Source organism: Hemicordylus capensis, chromosome 2 (genome assembly GCF_027244095.1).
Source record: "Hemicordylus capensis ecotype Gifberg chromosome 2, rHemCap1.1.pri, whole genome shotgun sequence".
Lineage (NCBI taxonomy): Eukaryota > Metazoa > Chordata > Lepidosauria > Squamata > Cordylidae > Hemicordylus > Hemicordylus capensis.
In genome coordinates, this window is record NC_069658.1 from 159,197,574 (window position 1) to 159,224,026 (window position 26,453).

The window sequence follows — 26,453 nt, forward strand, 5'->3', positions numbered from 1 at the left end:
TGTTTGAATGAAGTGGGAGGCAGGTGCTCCTCTTCCATTTCTTCTTTGGCCCTGAGCTGCCTCCTCCTGCCCCCCAATGTGACTGAAGGGGGGGATGAGGGACAGAGCTGATCACCTTCCCCCCATTTCCCCTTCCACCCTCTGTCCCTTCCCTTCCCATCTACATGCGGAGGGGAGGAGAAGGCAGTTGCGGGGTGGGGGGGGGCGGGCTAGCTTTTTTGTTGCACGGTCTCCATGGCAACACAGCAGCAGGCTCAGTGGCAGGCAGCCCTCCTGTGTAGCAGCAGCAGAAACTCAGCTGTCAGGCCTAATGGAGGGAGAGGTGAGCACCCCTCCTACCCAGCAAGCAACCCAGCTGCTGTGTCCAGGGGGTGGCGGGCACCCATCGTGCTCAGGAAGCAACCCGGCTGCCAGGCTGGATGGGAGGGTGGTGGTGGTGGTGGTGTCAGCCCGGGAGAAGGAGTTAGGCCCCCCCACTGTTTTATAGCTGCTCCCCTCATACAAACAAAGAAAACCTAAGTAGATTTAACTCAAGATTTATTCCGCAACCACTCCATTTTCTCCTCCTCCCTTTTCCTTTCTGACTCTACCCCTCCACACTTTCTACAGGATCCCCACTGGGACAAACTTCAACACCACAACATAAAAGAGTGCTAGATAGAGAGGACAACACCTCCTTTTCATGGCCTGCATGAATGAAAAGTACTTCGAATCTCCCACCCCCAACCAGGGGTGTAGCTATAATTGAGTGGCTGGGTTCAAAGAACCTGGGCCCCCAAGTTCCTGAGGGCCCCCCAGCTCCACCTCTCTCTCTCTTCTTCATTATTTCCCTCACTCCGAGGGGCCGCCGCCGGAGAGATGAGTGTACATGGCCCCTCTCCCCAACTGCACTTTAAAACAGTTACCTGGTGTGGCAAAGCTGCCGCCACACACACACACACACTTGATAGATTTGATACTAATGCACAGCAAAACTATACCCCCTCCCTCTTTCAAGCAGTTGCAAAGGCTGATTGAAAGTGGGAGGGAAATTTGAAAATAAAGCAAGTACTGTGAGCCAGAGACCTAGTCCTAATAAAACATTAGCAACGTGTCCTGTTACTGGCCAACACACACTAAACATAACAAGGACCCAGTAGTGGCCTGTTCGGTGTGACAGGGGAGTGAAAAATCCTCTCCCTCACTCTGACTGCCTCACTTTCCTTCACCTCACAAATGACCAGCCCAAGCACCTGGAGTTAATGATGCAGTGAGGGAGATGAAGGAGATCGAGGCAGCTGGGGTGGAGAAAGGAGAGTGGGAGCAAGTCACACCTGTGGTTTGTTTTCCACCTCCCTGCCCCACCCAGTTGGCCGCTGCTGCAAGGACCTACTGTTGATTAATAGCTGCAAAAATGGGAAGATAGTGTTGAATTCCTTTTGGGAGCATGAAAAGGTTTAATTAACAAAATCTGGGAGGTTGTGGGCCTGTGTCAGGCCTCTTTTCAGTACCTAGCAATGCCTTGCTTTCAAAGTTGGCAACACTTAGTTCTGAAAGGGGGTGGTCCCCACCCAGGACCAGAGGTGCACCTAGGTAATTTTTGGAGCCTGGATCTAAAGGTCTTTGGAGTCAACCAAATTATTTTTAGTTCCCACCAGCCTGAACTTTTAAGACCAACCATCACACAATCCCTGTTCAAATTATTCTGATACTAACAGAAGGATAATGTGGTTTAGTATAATTATGATTAATAATTAATAGTCTTTAGATGACTGAGAGCAAATTATATAGCAGACCCATTTAACAGTCTTACGTTAGGGTTTGTTTTTCCCTTCAAAAAAGCAACTGTGGAAGATTTTGCAACTGGGAGCAAAAGAGTTGTGGGAGAGAAGGGGAATGCTTCAGCCTTTCCCTTTGGCCATTTTTGAGCTGAAAAATCTCACCTGTTTTTCTAATATTGGGGAGAAGATACATCTTTTTCTTCACAGGTGGAGAAACAGCTTCCACAAGTGGATTTTAAGTGGAAAAACAGCTGCAGGGAAAGTGATTAAGGCGCCCTTTGCCCCATTCCTCTTATCAATCTTGCAGCCTCCTGCAGCTTTCCTAAAAACCATAAACACATTGGGAGACTGTTCCATATGTTAAATATCTTGTTGGATCTTCAAACCTGGCTTTCTCCTGTAGACACCACTCAAAGAAAATGTACAAGTTACATTAGCTGACATTTATATGAATATACAGTGTACAGATGTGTATGTAGGTATCAACAGTGTAGGGATGCTGGCAGTGGCTTGTGTGTGGCCGACGCAGCACCCCTAGCTCCACCCCGTGTCTGATCTCAGACGCAGATAGTGGTCCAGCTAGCCATGCCCCTGTGTCTGATGTCAGATGCGGGGGCGTGATCTCCCTCCCAAACAGGGCCGCGTGGCCCCATTTGGAAGGGAGATTGGCTCGCATTGCATTGGGCAGAGTGGGCCAGAGCGACTCTCCCTGCCTTAAAGGCAGGGAGAGCCGTTCTGGCCATGCTGCCAAGGCCGCATGGGCTGATCTGTCTCCTAAATGGGGCTGTGCAGTCCCATTTGGGAGGGAGATCAATCGGCCCTGCTGCGTTGGCAGCGAGACCAGGAGTGGCTCTCCCTGAAGGCTGATTTCGGCTCCAAATGGGGCCACATGGCCCTGTTTGGGACTGAAATAAAGCCCCCCCCCCGTGTCTGGTGTCAGATGCAGGGGGGCGTGTGTGGGGCCGTGCTCGTGGCCCCTGATTGGTGGCAGCCTGGGTTCTTTGAACCTGTTCGCCCAATGGCGGCTCCTCCCCTGACAGGTACAGTTTTTCATACTATGCTGAACACAGTAACAGCAGTACACTTCCTCTCTGTACCATGCATTTGAGGGGATTGTACCCAGGTTCACTTATAAAAGGAATGCAGGTGCAGTCATTCACACAAACACATCTATGAATGTACAGACATCTGAACATAGGTACAACATAATAACCTTCTTCAGGTATTATTTGGAGCTGTGGCACTCACGGTTACAGCACCAAAAGTGGGTAGCAAGTCCCATCCCAGTGCTGTCACTAACCCCTACCAGCTGGCCAGTCATGGTTACACCACTGTTTGTGTGAAGGGGTAGCCAGTACTTCCATGAGCGACAGCCTTAGGCGATCCGGACTGCTGCTCATGGAAGTGCCAGCCATCTCGGTTACAGCATTTACCTCTTCACACAAATGGTGCTGTAACTGTGAGTTACAGTTAACTGCAACTGTGGCCGACTGGATTGAGCGAGTGACAGCACTTCCTACCTGCTTTCGGTCCTGTAACCATGAGTGCCACTGCTCCAAATAACATTTGAAGAGGGTTAATGTCTGAATATATGGAGTTAATATAATTGCCTCACTTTTAAAAATGCAACGTAGCAGTTGGAGGCTGTGATCAGGAGCAGAAGGGGGATTGCTCAGTCCTCTCTTCTAGTAGTTTGATTTTGTTAGAATTTGTCCTGTGTCCTCCCCTCACCCCACTAAAAATGTTTTCCCACCCATGCAGGAAAATATCAGGATTACCATCCTGTACCTTTCTCCTACAGGTAGAAGAGCAGCTCCAGGGCAGTTTGTAGTGGGAAAACAGCCAGGGTCAATGAAAGGATTAAGCAGTAGGTATGTGCATGAACCAGTTCAGCGCTCCTTTTACAGAGTGCCAAACTGGTTCAGAAGTCCATCATTCGAGCTGGTTTGGAGGCGGGGAGGGCCTTTAAGGGGCAGAGAGGGTGCCCCGCCCCTTCCTCCCCGCCGGTGCTCTCCCCAAGACTTCTGGCATGGGGCTGCGGCATACCTCCTTGCAGCCCCAGTCAGCGTTGTACCAGAAATGGCTGGCACGCATGCACAGGGCATGCACATGCATGTGCATCAGCCACTTCTGGTACGACGCTGACTGGGGCTGTTAGGAGGTATGCTGAAGGCCCACACCAGTAGTCTTGGGAAGAGTGATGGGGGGGGGAGTGGCGGGGCAGGTAAGGGCACCCTCCCTGCCACTTAAAGCCTCCCCCCACCTCCCAGGAGTGCACGAACCAGTACGTGCACATCCCTATTAAGCAGTCTCTTTGTCCCTCACTGACTGTCAAACTCATAACGAGGCTAGGGGATTTCATTACTTTCTGAAATCATTCCGAACAAATCCTGAAAGCTGTAGTCACTAAAGTAGCAGAGAAATTAAAAATAATTTTTTAAAAAATCAGCACCTTGCTTAACACTAATTTAACACACACACATCCTAGTAAATTTAGTTCAATTAGCGTTCAGTCTAATTCCCTGTCGCTGATTTTAGTGCGACTGAATTCATTTAAAAGCAAGCACTGGCACTTCATATTAAGAAGGGCATGCAGTAGGCTGTAAGAAGGCTGTGGCCTTTCCGGCTTCCCTGATGTGTATAATGAGCTAAGTGTCTGTCCAGATTATTGTTGGCGATGGGATGCAATGGTGGGAACAACTTAGTTTGCAATGATATTTGTCCTCGAGCCCCTTGATGCTGAAGCTTTTTCAGGATCTCGGGTTACGCCTGGCCTCAAATACCACCACCCCTCCCCTGAGCGGGTGACGGGGAGCAAATCGGGCAACACAAGCAGCTGCCTAGCTTTCTGCAGCCCCATGACTGCTATCACTCCCCCCCCCCGTTGCAGGTGGGGTGGGAAATAGGGCAACAGCTGCACAGCATCTGCCTAGCCCTGTGTGCCATCACCCCTCCCTCAAGGTACCCCGGGGGGGGGGGGAAACTAGGCAGCAGCTGCCTAGCTCCCCTCTTCCTCAATCTCCTGCAGGTGCCATCGCTCCTCCCAGAGCGAGCTACCTGGGCGTGTGGTAATTGGGTAGCAGCAGCAACCTACTCTTCCTCAAAGGCGCACAGCAGCTTGAGAATGGTCCGTGCTGACATCGTAGCACACCCTTTTTCAGTTGCTGGCCACGCTGTTGCTTGTGGAGGAGGAGGTTTCTGCTAATTGCATGGGAGGGAGAGAGATTGGGGCTATTGGGCTTGAGTTAAGGAAGAGGGCTTAGACTCATATTTTTAAGAGAGAGCATTATTAGAGTGTCTTTAGGTATTGGGGTATAGAGTGCCTCTTGTGCAGAGAGAAAAGCCTTGTGGCATTGCAAAGATGAGCACATTCATTGCAACACAAGCTTTTGAGAACAAGAGCTCATTTTGACAGATGCAAGAAGTGTTCTCTTCAATTGGCAGAATGATGGTAAATTGCTTACAAATTGTTGTATTTGTTGTATTTGTTGGTGGTTTTCTCCTTCTTGGCTATAGACAAGAGAGAGGCTTGGAGAGCCAGTGTGGTGTAGTGGTTAGAGTGCTGGACTAGGACCGGGGAGACATGAGTTCAAATCCCCATTCAGCTATGAAACTAGCTGGGTGACTCTGGGCCAGTCACTTCTCTCTCAGCCTAACCTACTTCACAGGGTCATTGTGAAAGAGAAACTCAAGTGTGTAGTACACCACTCTGGGCTCCTTGGAGGAAGAGCGGGATATAAATGTAGTAATAATAATAATAATAATAATAATAGACCTTTTGGCAAGGTAATTCTTATGTTATTACCTTTTGCAAGGTAATTCTTATGAGGAATGTGTATCCGCCCACTTGTCTGAGAGAGAATTTGCATAACTCCTTGAGATTACAACTGGTATTCAAAGGAATACTGCCTCTGAACATGGAGGGTCTACATAGCCATCATGACTAAGCTATTGCAAGCCTACATCTGTTTATCTGTGGCAACTCAGACTTATCAGCAGGGGACTAACTAGGGATGTTTCTGTCAATTCCAAGCTCCCCTTGTGTGTCATGGCTCAGACCTCTGACTCAGAAGAGTCAGAGGAGGAACATGAGGACTCAGTTGGTAGTGAGGGCTCAGAGTCACAGCAACGGGATTTGGCAGGGAGACCAGACTCTGGAGCTGAGGAACTGGAACAGCTGCCAGACATGGAGGCTGATCAGGAGGAGGCTGAGATTTCACCTGTCTTGAGAAGATGTCTCAAGAGGAAGGCTCAGTGGGAAACACGCAGGCGCAGAATATCACAGGAGAGGAAGTAGAAGTGCTGACTCAGGGAAGCCTGATTGGTTGCCGGTTCTCTTGAGCCATATATTAAGCAGTCTGTGACTTGCACAGATGCTGTTAGCAACTTTCGCTTACCCCAGACTGTGTTCATCCTTAGCATTCTTCAAACCTTTCGTGTTCCAGCTGCCCTTGCTCTGTTTGTTTCCCTGTTCCTTGCTCTGTTTGTTTCCCTGTTCCTTGCTCTGTTTGTTTCCCCAGTTATTACCCAGTTATCGTAGAGGGGGGTACCTAGTTTAGTTCAAGGGGTCTTTATTTTGTTTGCTACTATTTTTCTTTGTGAGTCTTTTTCGCTTTCATTTGTGCAGCTTCACTGCTACTCTTATTTCCAGACTTTCTGTTTAACTCACAGAAGTAGAGTTGAAGGGATTGTAAATCTTGTCGGGTGAGCCAAGCCAACAGACTTATGCCATTGTGCCACAGATATTGGTGGCTGTGGCCAGATGGGCACGTTTAATTTTTTCTGGACCAGGACGTTCTGTGGATTTATTTGTGAGGCCACCCAACACGTTCCACTGCCCAAAGTGGAGCTGCCTAGCTCTGTGCACCATTGCACCTGAGCTATTCTCTCAGACTCTTAGACTATTCTCTCAGACTGCTAGAAGCTGTACAGTCCTTCACCATTTCCCTTTGGCCATCGTGGCTGGGGATGAACAGAGGAAGCTGCCATATACTGAATCAGTCTATTGGTCCTTCTAGCTCAGTATTGACTACAGAAGACTGGCAGTGGCCCAAGTTTGCAAGCAGGAGTCTCTCTCAGCCCTATCTGGAGATGTCAGGGAGGAAACTTGAAACCTTTTGCATGCAGATGCTCTTCGCAGAGTGGCCTCATCCCTTAAGGGGAAGCTCTTACAGTGCTCATGCTTGTAGTCTCCCATTCAAATGCAAACTAGGGTGGACAGCTCTCCTACGGCTGATGAGAGCTGTAATCCAGCATTTGGGACTCAATGTTGGGAACCATTGTTGTAATGGAAGGGGCTGAATATAAAATGATGTCCTGGAATCGGAAGGTGCCAAAGCTGAGGAAGCTCTTGATAATGAATCTGTAGTGTCTTTCTTTGCAGGACAATGAGATACTGGAACAGGCTGAAAGAAGATGTGACCATTATGCTAGATTAGATGTCCCCTGATCTGATTCACCCAAAGCAGTTCTTATGCTCTGGGAGGGCACTAGCCTTGTGGGGCTGGACCAAAACCCCAAAATAGCCCAAGTGCAGTAAAAACTCCCCCCACTTATCTCCTCGGTAATATCCCTTTGCTTTCTAAATGGAAATAATATGCTGCTCTTGCTGTTCCAAATTGAATATATAACTATAATTGACTTTATTACCATTTTTCCTGACGTACTACAAGGAGTATTCTCTCTTTGTGGTTGACAATCCAGACTGTTCTGGTTGAATAACCACATGCAGTTCAAATTCTGTAGGAAACTATCCTTGACTGCTTGTAACAGGTGACAGAATTACTGCATATGCCTTAGTGGGGTGTATGGTCATGGGTGTGTGGCTGTCAAGGTAGGTGTGGCTATGGGGAATGGCTATTGGGGATGTGTGGTTTTGGGGGCTGTCATAGAGAGTGTCTGCCCTTCTGAATTTGCGATTATAGTAGTGCCTAATTGTGTATATAAAATGTCAATTTGACAAAAAACCATCTTTCCTTTCCCTCTATTTAATAGAACTTCTGAGGGTGGGGATCAGAAACTGTAACAGAAGTGCTCCTTGGTTGCCTTGGATCACATGGCTTTACTCTTCCAAACCTCCAGCAAAATCTGGTATCTTTTGTTAGCAATGTAGCTAGTACAGTATGATGTTAGGGGTTGTACAATATCCTTTGGAGCAGTGCCCTAACATCCTATTATGGCACTGTCTTAAACATAGGCTTGAGCTTGCCATTGGGGATACAGTTTCAGAAGTCCATGGAGTGCATCATGCATTCATGGACAAGCTATAAATGATATGTAGCAGGTCACCCCAGAATCGGAGGGCTAAGGAAGTGTAAGGAGAGCTAAGGCTGATGAACAGATTGTCTGAGACAGGAGCAGATGAACAGATTGTCTGAGTCTTGACTATCAGAGGAGTTGTAGGGCTGTTGCAGCTGTTTGGAAAAACTATTATCTGTGTGGTTACATTTTAAGTCCACTAGTGAGGATAAAAATTATTCAAAAGCAGAGAGATCATCTTTCAGTGGTCTGCATATGTGTTTGTCTTCCAAGCAGTTTGTTAGACTCTGCTCTCATGTATGATGAGCTGACAATCTTCCCTGAATCGCTACAAAAGAGAACCACTACTATTGTCAAAGCAGATAAACACATTCAATAGTCTATGAAAATCCTGGAGAACTTGGAAACAAAAGATGCAATTTGGGAAGCATAATCTACAGTCTCAAAATTAACATTACCACAGGCAGTTTATAACAAGCATTGTGTTATATAGAACAGCACCTCCTTTAAGTGAATCACAGGTCCACAGTTAGAGTCCATCTGACATCATCAAGGAGCTGCAAGTCCTTGAAACTGACGAGTGGCCAAGATAAATCCCACCAAGATTTGGGGAAACAAGCTGAATGGGGCAAACATTTCAGATTTCCAGGTAATCCTACAATATCAGTCTAAAAAGATTACCTGGATGCTCATGGCCAGCAGATACTACCCAATTTAAGTTCTTTGATGAAATAAATGCACAAAGGTGATGACCCTAGCAGCACCTCGGAATGTGAAGGGATTCAGTCGCATGAATTTGCTTGTTTCAGAAGCACAATCCAGACTGACAGTTCAGCATATTTAATCTCTACTGTTTATAAACAATAATGGACATCCTTTGAAGCAACAATGGCAGCTGGAGAGGTACGTTGACCTTTGGTTAAGAACTCACCATTCTGCTGACAACTCCAGAACCAGAGTGGCTGCTGGCCAGGATGTTTAAATGAATCTGCTTTGAGAGGTTATGTAGTAATAGTGTATTATATCCTGAATAAGTAAAGCAGGCTATAGTACCAATAGGTTTATCATTAGTTCCATAGCAAAGGAAAAGCATGCACATATTGCATTCAGCCTTATTAATATACCCACCAGGTTCCATTTCCAACTTCCTGCCCTTCCTATTGCATTTTGCATCAGACATATTTTAAAAACATTATAAAATAAACATCCATGCGTTCACAATACATTATTACACTCAGCCCTCTCTTCCTTAACACCTCAGCCCTTATCCACAGAAGCTTTACATTTTCCTTTGGCTGTCTGTGTTCTACTATTTGTCCAAGACCTAATCTCTGATCTGACTTTTGACAACCCAGTCATATTTATCTTGGTATATATCTCCCTCCTGAACAACAAATCAGCTTGTGATTTTTTGTTATAGCACGTCGGGTAACCCAATATGCTTGCAAAATTCAGTTGTAAACACTTATCATGCTTTCTCTTCAAAAATGTCTGTCTCCTTCAAACTGCTATAACACTGTTCAATTCACCAGCAGATAATAGACAATTTTCTATGAATAGTATTCTTTCTGCTAAGAGAGAATTTCCAGGAAGTAAATTAAGTGCCATTACCTGAAGTATCTCCTTTGAATTCTCTTCCCTACTAAATGCACCTGATAGGAATGAAACAACAAAGTTACTTGTGTTGCAAATGCTATTTTGAACCATTTACTAAAATGAACTATCCAAGTGATAGCATACCAACAATTACTAGAGGCAGAATGAAAAGGCCCTACAATATCAATAGCAACTTCACAATGTGTAGAATCTGATAAGGTTATAAAGGTGGCATATGTGTCACTGGCATTTTTGTCATTTGGCTGACAAGTAACACTCCACCTCCCTTTTTAAATAGCTGTCACTTGCAAATCGTAAGTTTTGAGACATAAGATTTGGGTGGTATAAAATATGTAAAATAAAAATAAATAAATAATAAATCCATTCCTAGCCACCACTTCAACTCTGCTATGTTGAACTCATCAACCCCTTGATGAGTGCTGTGTGCAAAACATAACCTGTACTTCTGCTGGAACCACCAATAGATGAGTATTCCATACACATCCATACTGCAAAGGCAGTTCATCACACACTCTAAAATAAAGCAACAGATGCAAAAGCTGGACTTTTAAGAAGCAAGACAGAAAAAAGTATTGATGCTTTTGAACTCTGGTGCTGGAGAAGACGTTTAAGGATACTATGGACAGCCAGAGAAACAAACAAACAAACAAATGGATCATAGAACAAATCAATCCAGAATTTTCACTCAAGGCACAAATGACCCGGCTCAAACTATCATACTTCAGACACATTATTCAAAAACCCAGTTCACTTGAGAACTCCATAATGCTGAGAAACGTTGAAGGAAAGAGAAGAAGAGGACGACCAGCAACAAGGTGGATGGACTCTATTACAACAATGAATGCACCACTGAAAGACCTTAAAAGCCAAGTTAAAGATATATCATTCTGGAGCGAATCTATCTATGTGGTTGCTAAGAGTCGACACCGACTTGACAGCACTTAATCAATCGATTATTGGATTCACATTTTCCCATTAACCAGCCACTCTCTTACTAGAACTCTTGCAATTTCTGTTTAAAAGGATATGCCCAGCATGCCATTTTAAATTGTTCTTGTGAAATGGCTGGAATAGGATCTACAGAAGACACAACTGCTTCTTCCTCCCAAGGGGTTGATACTGTTAAGGGCAAGCAAGATACCAAACAAAATTAAATAATAGCACTAGGGCAACCACAACTAGTTCACTGGTTCCAAACTGGCTTGGGTAGCAGGTGTCCAGACTGCATTTGATGCTCCTCAAAGCAGTTCTACAGATGATTCTACAACTGAAATAAGCTCCTAACAATGTATTGAGGACAGAAGTTGTGCACTTCTCTGGTGCTGCACCCTTTGGAGTAGGTTCATTTGATATTAACGAATGATAGGACCAAGGTGTTAGGATCCTTTTGTCACCGAGACTGGTGGACTTGTCGATAAGGACCAATATCTTGCCATTGAGATTCTGTATGTAAGTGTTTTACAAATTCTTGTTCTTATTATAATAGCTGCAATGTGATCAATTATTTGAGTAGCACTGTACCAAGAGAAGCTAGGTCTGCTAGGGCTGGGAATCTCCTAGGGCTGGCTGGCAGGCAATGTTAGTGTCTTTGCCAGAGGAGAAGCCTGAGTGGCAGATTCATTCATTCCAGGTGAGGGCTCCAGCTTGTGGGATGCCACACATTCCTGAGCTGAGTCCGTTTGACTGCTGGTGTTGAATACAAGGCTCGGACCAAAGGAGCTTTGCTCCCAGGAGATTTACAAACAGGCGTTTGCAAACAGATAACAAAGGAGTTTTGCAGGAGTTTCATGGGAGATTGGCAGGAAAAGCTGTGGGGAGATGCACAAGGCAAGAATAGGGTGAGTACTACCCAGGGGGTGGAGGCCTCTTAGTAGTGGGTGATTCGATCATTAGGGGCATAGAGAGACGTGTCTGTGACTCACGTGTAGAACGCATGGTTACTTGCCTGCCTGGTGCGAAGGTTGCGGACATCACACTGTGTCTAGGTAGACCAAGGCTGCTCAACTTTGACCCTCCAGCTGTTTTTGAACTAGAACTCCCATAATCAGCAGCCACAGTGGCCAATAGCCAGGGATTATGGGAACTGTAGGCCAACATCTGCAGGAGGGCTGACGTTGAGCAGCCCCTCAGGCAGATAGTCATACATGCAACATTCTGTGCAATACACTGGGAAGCATCCCCTCCCCTGCTGGCATTCTACCTTTTTAACTAGTTTTATTGGGTATTTAAAGTATATGGGGTTTGAAGATAGGTACAGTGGTCCCTCGACTTACAAACTACTCAACATAAGTATTTTTCGAGTTACAAATGGCAGTTTTAGATCCGGTTTTAGATGCGGTTTTTTCGACTTACAAATTTTTAGATGGGGTTTCCTCGACTTACGAATTTTACATGCGGTTTCCTTGACTTGCCTGCCTGTTTACTGCCTGTTTATTCTTGAAAAGAAATGTTCCTGTGTAGTTTGCAAGCCTTACTGGGGGTCTGGGTCTTTTTTCTAGGCTCCAGAACGCATTAATCTGTTCCCAATGCATTCCTATGGGAAACCGCTTTTCGACTTATGAACTTTTCGACTTACAAATGTGCATTCGGAACGGATTAATTTCGTAAGTAGAGGGACCACTGTATAGAGTATACTCTAGGTATAGAGTATAGCTGTCAGCTAATTAATGGTTTTTAGTTTTAGTTTAAGAAAATTACAAGTAGAGTCAGAAAGCTATAAAAGGGAAGAAGATTTCCTTCAGAAAATGGAAGTCCTGCCCAAATGAAGAGAACAGGAAGGAACAGAAACTCTGGCAAAAGAAATGCAAGGACACAATAAGGGATGCAAAGAGAGAGTTTGAGGAGCATATAGCTACAAGTGTCAAGGGGAATAACAAAAACTTCTTTAAATATATCAGAAGTAGGAAAAACCTGTCAGGGAGGTGGTTGGCCCCTTAGATGATGAAGGTGTGAAAGGAATTATTAAGGAGGATAAGGAGATTGCAGAGAAGCTAGCTGAATGAGTTCTTTGCATCTGTCTGCTTGGCGGAGGATACTGACCATATATCCTCTCCTCTCCAGAATTGAGTTTTTCAGGTTTAGTGGCTGAGGAACTGGGTAAATTTGAGGTGACAAGGGAAGATGTTCTAAACTGTCTTGAAAAATTGAAAATTAACAAATTGCCAGGGCCAGATGGCATCCACCCAAGAGTTCTGAAGGAACTCAAATGTGAAATTGCCAATCTCCTAGCAAAAATATATAACTTGTCCCTATAATCAGGCTCTGTGCCAGAGAACTGGAAAGTAGCCAATGTGACTCCAATTTTCAAGAAGGGATCCAGGGGGGATCCGGGAAATTACAGGCTAGTCAGCTTAACTTCGGTGCCAGGTAAATTGATGGAAAGCATACTTAAGGACTAAATTGTTAAGCATATAGAAGAACAGGCCTTGTTGAAGAAGAACCAGCATGGCTTCTGCAAGGGAAAGTCTTGCCTCACTAACCTTTTGGAGTTCCCTGAGAGTGTCAACAGGCATGTGGATAAAGGTGATCTGGTTGACATAGTACTTGGACTTCCAAAAAAACTTTTGATAAAGTTCCCCACCAAAGGCTCTTGAGTAAACTTAGCAGTCGTAGAATAAGGTGGCAGGTTCATTTATGGATTGGTAACTGGTTGAAGGACAGGAAACAGAGAGTAGGAACAAATGGACAGTTTTCATAATGGAGGTAGGTAGGAAGTGGGGTCCCCCAGGGATCAGTACTGGGACCAGTGCTCTTCAGCTTGTTCATAAACGATCTAGAAGTTGGGGTGACCAGCGAAGTGGCCAAATTTGCAGATGACACTAAACTATTTAGGATAGTGAAATCCACAATGGCTTGTGAGGAACTCCAAAAAGATCTCCAAAGTGGGGGACTGGGTGACAAAATGGCAAATGTGGCAAATGTGGTTCAATGTAAGCAAGTATAAAGTGATGCACATTGGGGCAAAAAACACCAACTTCACATATACACTGATGGGATCTGAGCTGTCGATGACTGACTGGGAGAGAGATCTTGGGGTTGTGGTGGACAGCGTCATTGAAAGCGTCATCTCAGTGTGCGGCAGCTGTGAAAAAAGCTAATTCCATGCTAGGAATCATTAGGAGGGGGATTGAAAATAAAAATGCTAATATTATAATGCCCTTATACAAATCTATGGTGTGGCCACATCTGGAGTACTGCATACAGCTTTGGTCACCATATCTTAAGAAGGGTATTGTAAAACTGGAAAAGGTACAGAAGAGGGCAACCAAAAGGCTACAACATCTGAGGCTCTTTACCTTGGAAAAGCAGTGACTAAGGGGAGACATCATCCAAGTGAATAAAAAATTATGCATGGAGTGGAGAGGGTAGACAGAGAGAAATTTTTCTCCCTCTCTCACAACTCGAGAACCAGGGGTCACCCATGAAACTGAAGGTTGGGAAATTTAGGACCGACAAGCGGAAGTACTTTTTCACATAGCACATAATTAATCTATGGAATTTCTTGCCATGGGATGTGGTGATGGCCACCAGCTTGGATGGCTTTAAAAGGGGTTTAGACAGATTCATGGAGGACAGGTCTATCAATGGCTACTAGTCTGGTGGCTGTGGGCCATCTCCAGCCTCAAAGGCGCAATGCCTCCCAGTACCAGTTGCAGGGGAACAACAGCAGGAGAGAGGGCATGCACATACCTCTTGCCTGTGGGTTCCCCAGAGGCATCTGGTGGGCCACTGTGTGAAACAGGATGCTGGACTAGATGGGCCTTGTGCCTGATCCAGCAGGGCTGTCCTTATGTTCTTATGTACCTAGAGTGCAGACCTTTAACAAGTTTCGCTCTTGCAGCTCCATCAGATCAAAGTGGTCTGAATTGTGTTTTATCACTTTTGGCTATATAATAGGCAGTCCTAAAAATCAAGCAGGTTTATTGTCTGTGAGATAAATTGCAATGATCAATGCTGCTCTCCAAGTCTTGCCTTTTGGCCAGTTTTTCTGTTTTCTAGGTGCTAACATTGGCTAATGGTTTTTACGGAGTGACTTGGGTTTTGATGTCTGTGAATGTCTGTTGTACATAATGGCATTTGAATTCCATTCTCTTGATAAAGAATTTCTTTTGTTTTCAGTGGCCACAATTGTGTAGCTGTAGAGGACACTGCAGCCCAGCCTGCCAAATCCATAACTTAGCCATGGACGCAAAACCCTTCTTTGCTCCCACAAGTACCTGGACATGAAGACATTTCTTCAACACCACATTGTCCTTCTCAGTCTGTTGTGTTTTTGAAGACACTGATTCATGTTGCTCTTGACACTTGTGCTGTCCTACAGTTGGCTTTTGGGGGGTATAAAATGTACTATGAGCGCAAGGACTGATATGAGAAAGGGAAAGGAAATGAGGCTGCCAAAGGAACAGTTTGTCAACCCCCCACTCTAGGTAACAAAAAAAAACTGTTATCAGGATATTGTCTCAGTTGGCAAACCCTGCTGTGAAAATGAATGTAAATGAGGAATGTGAGTCAAATTCCACTAAGAAATATTCCCACATAAGAATTAATATAAACAGGATATTCCTTGCTTGTCAAACCCCACTGTGTACACACACACACACACACACACACACACACACACACACACACACACACACGGCTTAGGCACCACAAGATTCAAATGAGGCATCTCACTTGGAAATGAAAAAAATATATTGCAGAAAGTCCCCACAGATAAAACCTTTTGTCTTGGTTGTCAAACCCCACCCTAAATAATATTTTAACATATATTATATTATATTATATTATATTATATTATATTATATTATATTATGATAAAATATGCAGAAAAGCATGTAGGCATCACAAAATGCATATGAGAAATGTAAGCTAACAAATATAGCAGGGTACTGCCTCACTTGGCAAACCCTGCTGTGAAAAATGTGAAAAGTGAGGGGGAACCCACTCAGAAATAAAGTATATTTCTAAAGAGGCCCCACAGAAGTGTTGCTAATAAATAGAGATGTGCGATTCCATTCATGGGTGAATTGATTTGACTCAAACTGGTTGATCTGAGTGATTTGAATCATCCTTGGGGGAACTGACCAGATTTGAGGTCAAATTGAATCACTCTATATTTGAGCTCAAATAGATTTGGCGATTTTGTCCCCGCAATGCCAGCCCTCCGAGCTTCTCTGCCACTTTGGTTGGTTCCTTTGCACTATCTCATGATTGGCTGGTGATCTCCCTTGCTTCTTGGTGTGGATTCTTGGTTTGAAATAACTTCTTCATTGGGAATACCTAGGAAAGTTATTTCAAACAGAGAATCCACAACACATAAACATTTTCCCTTTCACCCAATTCCTTTGGGAGTTGGGTGGTAGTTGGCACAGATGGGGCTCCATCACCCCCAAACCACTCTGGTGCCCCCTAAAGGAAAATGTGCCATCAAGTTGATTTTGACTCCTATCTCCCACAGAATTCTGTGATTGTCTTTGGTAGAATACAGGAGGGGTTTGCCATTGCCTCTACCCGCACAGTATGCGATGATGCCTTTCAGCATCTTCCTTTATCACTGCTGCCTGATATGTAGTACCAGCAGGGATTTTAACCGGCAGCTTTCTGCTTGTTAGTCAAGCATTTCCCCGCTGCGCCACTTAAGGTGCTTTGGTGCCCCCTAGCCCTTAAAAATTAGGCCAAATCAATTCGAGATCATTTTGAATTGAATCAACCCCAGATTTGAGCTCAAAAATTGATTCATGCATGTCCCTACCAATAAACAGGATTTGATAAGTTTTAAAGGAGCTTCAGCCCCTCCAATTTTATTTTAATAGATATATAATAAATAAATAAACAAAAGGGGAAATGCCCCCCCCTTTTTTAGTTTGAACCCCTATGCCAGGGTTGTACAACTTCAGCCCTCCTGCAGATGTTGGACTGCAATTCCCATAATCCCTGACTATTGGCTGCAGTGGCTGGGAATGATGGGAGTTGTCATCCAAAAACAGCTGGAGGACCAAAGTTGTGCAGTGTTGCCCTAGAGATAGGGATGTGCATGGAATCGTGGTGGGGGTTTATCTTTAAGAGCTGGGGAGGGTGCACTTACCCCTCCCGCCGCTTTCCCCCTGCTTGCATCCGTGTATTTCAAAGCCCATCGGGGTGGCAGCGTACCTCCCTGCCGCCCCGTTTCCCGGATATGGTTTCTGGTCATATCTGGAAAACGGGGGCAATGGGGTGGCAGGGAGGTATGCTGATGCCCCGATGGGCTTTGAAATACATGGCCACTGGTGGGGGGAAAGCGGCGGGAGGGGTAAGTGTACCCTCTCCCGCTCTTAAAGATAAACCCCCGCCACCTTCAAACCGGCGGAACCCATAAAGGGCCTCCAAACCAGTTCCGTGCACATCCTTACCTAGAGAGCAAGAACAACAGCTAACAGCTCCTTCTTCTTGCTTCCAACCTAGCCTCTACGCAAAGGCCCGAGTTCCCCCTCTCATGTTGCTTATAAAGCTACCGCCCCTCCTGCTGTGGTTGAGAGGCAAGGGGCCCCCTCCTTCTCTAAGTTGCATTATTGGCTTCTTCTGTCTTGAATCCCTCCTCCTTGGCTGTTTCTCATCATGGCATCTTGCACACACCTATATCCTTAGTTCCCTCTCCCTGGTGACATGAGAGGAAAAGAGGAAGGTCTTTCAGCAGCACAGTGGGATAAACAGAGCAGGGGATGGGAGAGGGCAGAGATAGGGGAAGGCGAAGGAGGCAGGGCTTTGAAAACAAGCCCACTGAAGCTTACATCAACTGAATGAACAGAGGAATCACGAATATAAGCAGCCCTGCTAGATCGGGCCCAAGGCCCATCTAGTCCAGCATCCTGTTTCATACAGTGGCCCACCAGATGCCTCTGGGAAGCCAACAGGCAAGAAGTATCCTCTTTCCCACTGTTGCTCCCTGTAAGTGGTATTTAGAGGCCTCCACAGGGACCGGTTCCCTGGAATTTTGTCGGCAGGAATAGATTCCCTGCAAGCTAAAGGGAGGAGACCGCACAAATTGTGCGCCCGCTCCCTTTGCAGCTGCTGGGCTTGTGGGGAAAGACTGGTGTGCACTTGGGCTCCAGTGTGTTTGCATCCCTGCAGGGCTACTTCTGTTTCTGTAGTATTGTGAGAAATGTCAGCCATTCTTTTGTAGACAGTGATTTTTTTATATCTACCTTGTTGGCTCTGCTGAATGGCTTCAACAGGAATACCTTATGGATACAATAGCCAAAGATTCCATAGTGTTTTTCTTTTTCTTTTCTAACAGTCTTTCTCTTGGGAATTTTGTGATAAATTATCAAACTTCTCCCCCCCGCCCCACCCGTAGATTAATACATTTATTTAACTTCATTCTACATTTACTGTGGAAATTAATAGAGTTTAAGTTTTCTTTTCCCATGTGTCCAGTGTTCCACAGCTATCGAGAGGTATAATTTCAAAATCTGGAATTGGGATTTATATTTTGGCACTTAGAAGGTGCTCTGCTTTTCAAAGGTGTTGATTTGCATTATTTTAAATTTGTCGAACTATAGTTGCAGTTGTTTTTCAGCATCCAAACTAATGGTATGACCATTTATCCAGAATTCACTAGAATTCATTCTGATGTATTGGAATTCATTTTGAACAATGTCTGTGCTTTAATCATACATTTTCACACAGTTGTATTTCTATACCCACTACCATTAATCTCACAATAGATTTTTATTTTAGATGGCCAAATGTGAACCTTGTGAAAGAAGTTATGACAACATGGTGAAAATGCTTGAGGACCTGAACAGAGACTTAGAGAAACTATTGGAAGATATGGAAAAATTATCAGGTGTGCCTTTATTCATGCAAGGGAAATCTGCGTATGTTGCTGAAGTGGGTGTGCATTTGCATTACAGTGCTCATTTTGGCCCCACTGAATCTAATACAAGGAATGTTATTTCTTCCTGCGGGTCACCAGTTACATTCATGTGCTGCTAACAGCTGAATCGGGTCTGTTGCGTCAGAACAGTAGAGATATACATACAAAACTACTTGGAAACTATTGCTTTCAGCTAGATATGGTTTATTAAGCACTTATTAGAGAACATTCTATTGCATGTTAAAAAGGAATCCAACAGGAAATCCCAGTTATTAACGTGGAAAAGATTATCTACCTATGCAAGTGAGTGTGGTTTTGCTCCAGAAATAACTTCAGTCTATCAAATATTATTATTGTATATGTTGTACCTGAAATCTAATGGTCTTTCTAATACTTCTCTTAAGGTGCATCTGGCAGTGATATCTGCATTTCATTCAGGAGTGGAAGCAGCTATGGCATTTTCTCATCTCTCAGCTAAACCCTTTGGATTTTATGGCCACAGTTTCCTTTAAACAGATTTCACTAAAGACATCATTCCTAATAGCAGCTGAAAGAGTGAATGAACTGTCTGCACTAAGTTTTGACTCACCAGCTCACTTACCACACAAGGCAACGCAGGTGGTTGGAGCACCACCCATGGGGCTGCATCCATAGAAACACCACCAGGGGTGCTGCACAACCGCACTGACTGCTCCGCTCCAGCATAAAGTTGTGCACATTGGAAATAACTGAGCATTGCATTATGCAGCTGTGCACACACAATCTTATGGCCGAGCAGAACGGCATTGTTGTGCAATCCCATTAGCCGTGTCTCCATTACATTCGTCGTGTTGCTCTAATCACCCATGTTGCCTGGTGTATGTCAAGTTCCATAAGGACCAAGGTGTCGTGAGACGGGACATTGCTTCTAGGCTGAAGAGATCTACTTAGTTTCTCTTCAGCCAAGCTTTCTCACTACCTATCTTTTTTCCTCATCCAGAGTCTTCCCATGCTGGGTGTTTGAAGAGCTTTAGCTTTCTATTTGGCTAGGACAAAACCACAAGGATGATACAGCCTTATTTATCTATTACCAAGGAAAGAATGAGGGCAGAGAACTTCTAAACTCAGATGCTCTCATTGGACGGTCAGTGCCATTCTTGCTTATAAGTCTGAAAATCTGTCACCCCCTTTTGAAAGTTACAGCTCATTCAACCAGAGTGGTGGAGTCCTCAGCAGCTAATTTGTTTGAGGTTTCAATTCAAGACACTTCTAAAGTGGCGATGTAGTCATTGGAGTCACTGTTCATCAAGCACTATGCACTGGACACCAGATCATCTGCAGCCACTTCCTTTGGAAGAGGAGCTCTTAAATAAGTATTGCTCTGTCTCACTGTACCCTCCTCCATATGGGTAAGCTGGCTAATCACCCATTAGTGTGAATGCACAGAGGACCTTGACAAAGACAAACAGATTTCTTACCTGCAGCCAATAAAGTCTGAATGGTCCTCATGCATTCACACAACTGGTCCACCTACCCCAATGCAGTTGGCACTTACTTCCTGCCTTTTCTCACTTGCTTCCAGGCTTCGGAATGCAGAGGGCATTCTGCTCTCTGCAGCCATCCAGAGACAGAGGTACCAATGCTCTAACCACCCTTTGCTAACAGTCACAGTATTGTGAGGCGCAATGAAAGTTTCCTAAAGGGGTTGACTGCACAGGTTCAATCCCACTAGTGTAAATGCATGAAGTCCACTCAAAGATAATTGGTTACAGGTAAGCAGCCTGTCTGTTTTGGTGAGTAAGATTCCTGCTTTAATTTTCTATCCAAGAAATTTTATGACAAAAGAGAAGTCTTCCTAGAAGTCCTGTGTCACGATAAAGATTCTCATGGCATGGGTTTTCACCTCCTCAGATGGCACCTTTGAATAGCTGCTGAAACCACAACTTGGGAAGTCTGAGTTTCACTGTCTGAGCTTCACCACCTTTTTCCTGCTCTGTATTCTGCATGGCAACTGCCCCGCTTCCTTTCCAACTTGGGCTCAGAGGGCAGGTGGCACAGGACAGCTGCTGTTCACTTGTCTACAAGACCATTAGCTCCCTGCTAATTGAGCAAAGAGACACCTGTTAAAGTGGTGGTTCTCTTGTATTTAGCAGGGGGAGAGCAATTGGCCCTATCCAACCCCAGCACGGCACCTCTCCAGTGGCTGTTGCTGGTGTCTACCTTGTTTTTCTTTTTAGATTGTGAGCCCTTTGGGGACAGGCGACCATCTCATTCATGGATGTATGTTTCGAAGTAAACCGCTTTGAGGACTTTGGTTGAAGAGCAGTATATAAATATTTGTTATTGTAGTAGTGATTGTAAGGGGCAGTGGAGGCTGCCTCTGAGCACCCACCTGTCCTGTCTGGGAGGTGCAACAGTAAGGATTGTGCCTGTGATGCCACCCCGATGAAGAGCACAGGTGAGCAAGTCTGCAGCAAGAGGTGGTGGTGGCTGCTCCTGCCTCTCTGCCCACTTGCCACCCCACCCTTGGATGACCATTGGGGCCCACAAAGAGCATACACATCGGATCAGGAAGCAGCTGTACCTTGCAGGAGTAGCAGCTGCCATGTTGTCTCTGGGGGACATGGCTGGATGGTGGGCCCCATGGCACTGTGCAGGGCGAGGCACTGTTTCTAGCACAAGTAGCCCACTCCCTTGTCCTCTCTCTAGGCAGCACAGCAGAGGCATTTGGGCTCACTGAACTCAATCCCTAGCAATGGGCTCCCAGAATGCAGCTGTACAAGTGGGCAGAGGTGGATGCTGAAACAAGAAGCAGCCACTTGATCCCCTCACTCATGCACCTCTGTTCTCTCTGTGGGCAGTGCAGCAGAAGAGACTGGGCTCAGGGAGCCCAAACGTCTGTATGCTACACAGAGTGGCAGAGGGCGAATGAGCAGAGGCAGTTGCTGTGGCTGTGGTTTCCTTTTGCTCATTCTGGGAAACCTGCTGGGCCCAATTCTTCCTTTGCCCAAAAAGAGAGGGCAAGTGAGCAGGTAAAGCATCCTAGAGGGAAGGCAAGTGGCTAGAAATAGAAACACCTGCTCCTGACAACCCTCACTCACCCAGCTCTCCTTGCTGTGCTCTGGAGCCAGGTGGGGGCTATCATGTGGAAATAAAAGGTTTCTCCTGCAAGGAGCAGCTGTAGATTCCTCTCTCACACCTGTGCTCTTCTGCCTGGCAATGTGGAAAGGAGATCTGGAGAAGGAGTGGTCATTAAGAACATAAGAGCAGCCCTGCTGGATCAGGCCCAAGGCCCATCTAGTCCAGCATCCTGTTTCACACAGTAGCCCATCAGATGCCACTGGTAGCCTACAGGCAGAGGAGTATCTAGGGTGGGGCAGGCAGGGCATGTGCCCCGGGCGCCACTTGAAGGGGGGCGCCATTTCTTAAAATTATTTTTTTTTAAAAAATGGCCGTCAAAAACAAAATGGCCACAGCACATGCACAAATGGCCTCTGTGAAGCCCTAGGCCATGCCAGGCCTTGCAGAGGCCATTTGAGCATGCGCAGTGGCCATTTTGTTTTCAGCAGCCATTAAAAAAATTTTTTTTTTAAATGGCCACTGCACATGCTCAAATGATCCCTGCGAGGCCCTAGAGGCCAGCAGGGTGAGAGGGAACCTTTACAGACCCCCACCACAGCCTTTAGGAAGCCCCCTAAGGGGCTACAGGTTAAAAAAATAATATTTAATATAATATAAGTCACTGCACACATATTCAGATTGGCACTATGTACAGAGAATCAGGGCTTGTGAATAATGAGCTGAAGCTTATGAGCTAGGATTGTATTCATTTGCTTTTACTTTGCTTCTTGTAATAAGTGAGTTAAATGTGATGTCTTAATTATATGGCTATTAATGGTGAATTTGTCTTTGAATCAGTGTGAAATCTTTAGTATTAAGGCTCACTGGGAGTTTCTTGCTCTTTCTCTCATTTTAACTGTCTTTCTGAAAGACTAGAATATATTCCAAGCAGTGACACAGTTTACTCTATATATCCTTTAATTATTTTCAGAGTATCTGGGAAAAGTCAAATTCTCCATTGATTTTTAAAACTTATGTAATAGTGATGCTACAATGCATAGTAGAGAATTAGGCACTTCTGTTTAGTTTTACAAGTACACCTCCTTTGGGTATTTCATGAGCCCCAGCACACTGAAATTTGTAGTTTTACAGCATTTTTGGGTCTGGCTACGTCCATTGCTAAATAGTTTTTGAAATATTAAAAGATTAACAAGCTTGACTTGTATTTTTCAGCTGATATTATGATAAAGTTATCTGAAAGATGGGTGTCAGATGTTTGGACAGGGGGCGCAATTTCAGTGCTTGCCCTAGGCACTATTTTCCCTAGATACGCCTCTGCCTACAGGCAGGAGTTGAGGGCATGCCCTCTCTCCTGCTGTTACTCCCCTGCAACTGGTACTCAGAGGCATCCTGCCTTTGAGGCTGGAGGTGGCCTATAGCCCTCCAACTAGTAGCTGTTGATAGACCTCTCCTCCATGAAGTTATCCAAACCCCTCTTAAAGCCTTCCAGGTTGTTGGCTGTCACCACATCTCGTGGCAGAGAATTCCACAAGTTGAGTATGCATTGTGTGAAAAAGTACCTCCGTCTGCTGGTCCTAAATTTCCTGGCAATCAATTTCATGGGATGACCCCCGGTTCTAGTGTTATGTGAGAGGGAGAAGAATTCCTCTCTATCCAATTTCTCCACATTTTATAGACTTCTATCACGTCTCCCCGCAGTCGTCTTTTTTTACTAAACTAAATAGCTGCAGGTGTATAAGAACATTGCGAGGAGCAGTGCCACTGCTTCTGATCACCGGGCTTGCCTTGTCTTTGTCACCAAGAGTGAGCACAAGGAAGCTGCCACCAGCCGCGTGACTTGCTTGTCTTCCCTCTCTGACTCTGGGTAGCACAGTGAAGAGAATCCAGATTGCTTGGGCCAGCCCCCACCACTACACAAGCCACTGAGTGGAAGTTGAGGCAGCTGTTGCTTTCACAAACAGTCCCCTCTCTAAACCTGTGCTCTCCACTCTGGGCACGGGAACAAGGATGGTCAGGTGCTAGCTTGCGTCTCTTGCTAAACCCTCCCTTTTTGTAGCTGCTTCTTCAGCACCTCCCAACCCAATCCTTTTCCACCTGCAGAGGGAAGCTAAAGGGCGTGGTCTATGTCCCCATTCAGAGTGTGCCAGTACTTCTTTTCAGATCTCACCTTCTGCCTTGGTCTCCACTTCTGGTGCTGTTGCTCCTCTACAGGGGCGCAGCTACTATTAGGCAAGGGGAGGCGGCTGCCTGGGGGCCCCCACGCCTCGAGGCCCCCCCCCGAGGCAAGTCACATGACTATATATTGTGAAGTAAGTGTGTGTGTGTGTATGTATGTATGTATGTGTGTGTATATATATATGTATATATATATATGTATATATATATATGTGTGTATATATATATGTATATATATATATATATATATATATATATATATATATATATATATCAGCGAGCGGCCCATTTTAAAATTTTGTCTCTGGGCCCACTCCAGCCTTCTTACGCCCCTGCTCCTCTAAGGCATGGCACAACCTCCCTCCTACCTGATCCAAAAAGCAGAGCACTGTCTGCAAATAACGCAGTTGCCGAAGGTGGAATCTGTCTGATCCTGTGCAGAATGAGCCTATTTATATCAATTAGCTTTAAGCCCATTGAAAGTAATAAGCATTATTAATATTTACTGATCTCTGCATGGGATTGGGCTGTAAACTTCATAATTCAACATGATCTGCTTCCTGGGAATTCTTATTTGCCCGGATGAAAAACTGTCTCTTTGCTGGTGGGTTGGGAAATGCTTTTGTTATGTTATATTTGATGTAAATTTTGGGTGGTATAGAAATTTGATAAATAAATGTTTGATCTTCCACATCACACCTAATTTGACCCTCATGCATGCCAGGATTATGTCCTTAGTACAAGTAACCTCCAGTAATTTCCAATGGGAGTGCCATCTCCATGTTGAGACCTACCGGAAAGCAGCAACATGTGATGAGGATTTCCAATAGCCAGGCTGTCGTCATAATAATAATCCCAAGTAAAAATGCTGGAGCAAATCTATCCTGAGGGTCATTGGTATTGTTGAGAAAAACTGTGGATGAGTAAATGGGTTATCTCCCTACAGGAATTCGGAAGAATTTATCTGGATCCATTATTTCATTTAAAACTTATGGCTTATATGATGTGCTGTGTTGCGTCTCTGTCGTGCTCCACCCCAGTCCTGCAGACTCGTAAGCAGCCCTGACCAGTGTTCCCTCTAACAGGGATTCCCAGATGTTGTTGACTACAACTCCCAGAATTTCCAGCTGCAGTGGCCTTTGGCTGGGGATTATGGGAGTTGTAGTCAACAACATCTGGGAATCCCCATTAGAGGGAACACTGGCCCTGACTCTGTCTGGAAGCAGCAGCTATGCAAGTAGTGCTACTGCAGTTTCCCCCACTTGCTACAATGGGGAAAACTACTGTCTGGCTGCGTGCGCAGCTGCTGCTTCTGGGCAATTTACGAGTCCACAGTAGGGATGTGCACGAACCTGTTTGGAGGCCCTTCTACGGGCCTCCAGACAGGTTCAAACACTGGGGGGTGGGGTTTGAAGTTCAAAGGCAAGGGGTGGGTCTCACTTTAAGGGTGGGGTTTGAGGGGGTGCACTTACCTCCTCCCTCCACTTTCCTCTCACTGGCGCTGAGTATTTTTAATGCCCTGTGGGGCAGCAACGTAGTTCCCTGCCGCCCCGTTTTCTCCTGGGCCGGAAGTAGCTGCTGTGTGTGTGCGCGTCAGGCAGGCTCGCACACAAGTGTGATGTGTGCACGTGTGCCTGCCCCCACCTGGCGAGCTCACACACACCAGCTACTTCCGGCCAAGGCGCAAATGGGGCGGCAGGGAGGGGTAAGTGCACCCTCCCCCGCCCTTAAAGTGAGACACCATCCCCCTGCCATTGAACCACCCCCGCTTGGTTCCATGCACATCCCTAGTTCACAACATGATGGCGATGCAACATTGCGCATGATGTGAGCCATCATATCGCAAGGGACATTTAGATGGATTAGAACAGGCGCCTCTTTTCTCTTCATATATCAATGTCATCTTCTTTCTTGCTTGTCATTCCCTGTAATCTCCTAACAAAATCCTTTCACATTACTGACTTGTTATTTGTTGGATTGTCTCAGTGCAGGCTACCTGGATGGCTTATGATATGGTGGTGATACGTGCTAACCCAGACTTGGCCAACTCAATGAGACGGCTGGAAGATGCCTTTCTTACCTGTAAGGAGGAAATGGAGAAGAATTGGCAAGAATTGTTGAAAGAGTCTAAAGGTGCTGAACAGAAATAGGAATAACTGGTATTCAAACTTTCTAGTGCAAGTCTTGGAATATAAGTGGCTAATCAGAATTTGTTTAGCAAATAGACATTTTTTAAAAAGTATTTCTATATCAAATGTTGAGTGAAACAGTACTGGTGCCTTTATTTGTCTATTCATATGTAATTTACTCATATTTCACCATGATAGTGTCAACCACTGAACATTTCATCTATGAAAATATCATCTAGTTGTGTATTGGTTTGTCTTTTTGTCTGTCAGATGTTTATTTAGAATTTACTTTGTAAATCTCTAAACATTCAGATAAATTGCTTTATTTAGATAGTAATAACTTAAATAAGCTATTTTGAATAACTCATTTGTGGTCAGCCTCTTTTATTGGCAAATGTGCCACAAGTCAAGTTCGAAGTATAAGAAATTCTAGTGTGCCCCTTGTAATTTCCCTTGCTGAAACCCAGTTCATGGTTCACTATGCAGTGCAGGTTTTTCTATAGCTGTGTCAACCTTTGGCTAAAAGTAAATGTGCCCAGGATCAAAACTACAGCATGAAAGAGTTATGTCAGTGACTAGATTTTTATTGCTAAGCAGGTG

General features: G+C 45.1%; 1 protein-coding gene across 6 annotated transcripts in view; it reads left to right on the forward strand.

Moving 5' to 3' along the window:
* Positions 1–26,220, forward strand: part of SYCE3 (synaptonemal complex central element protein 3) — a 38,761-nt gene extending 12,541 nt beyond the window's left edge. For 2 of the 6 annotated variants that reach the window (XM_053298090.1, XM_053298091.1), the window contains exons 2-3: positions 18,351–18,459; positions 25,711–26,220. In XM_053298090.1, the coding sequence (XP_053154065.1) occupies positions 18,351–18,459; positions 25,711–25,874 (273 nt within the window). In that variant the 3' untranslated portion in view covers positions 25,875–26,220. Of the gene's footprint in view, positions 1–181; positions 323–3,586; positions 3,632–4,962; positions 5,212–14,753; positions 15,062–18,350; positions 18,460–25,710 lie in introns of those variants that run through there. The other 4 variants (XM_053298088.1, XM_053298086.1, XM_053298089.1 and 1 more) reach the window with 4 other exon arrangements.
* Positions 26,221–26,453: the final 233 nt, after the last annotated feature.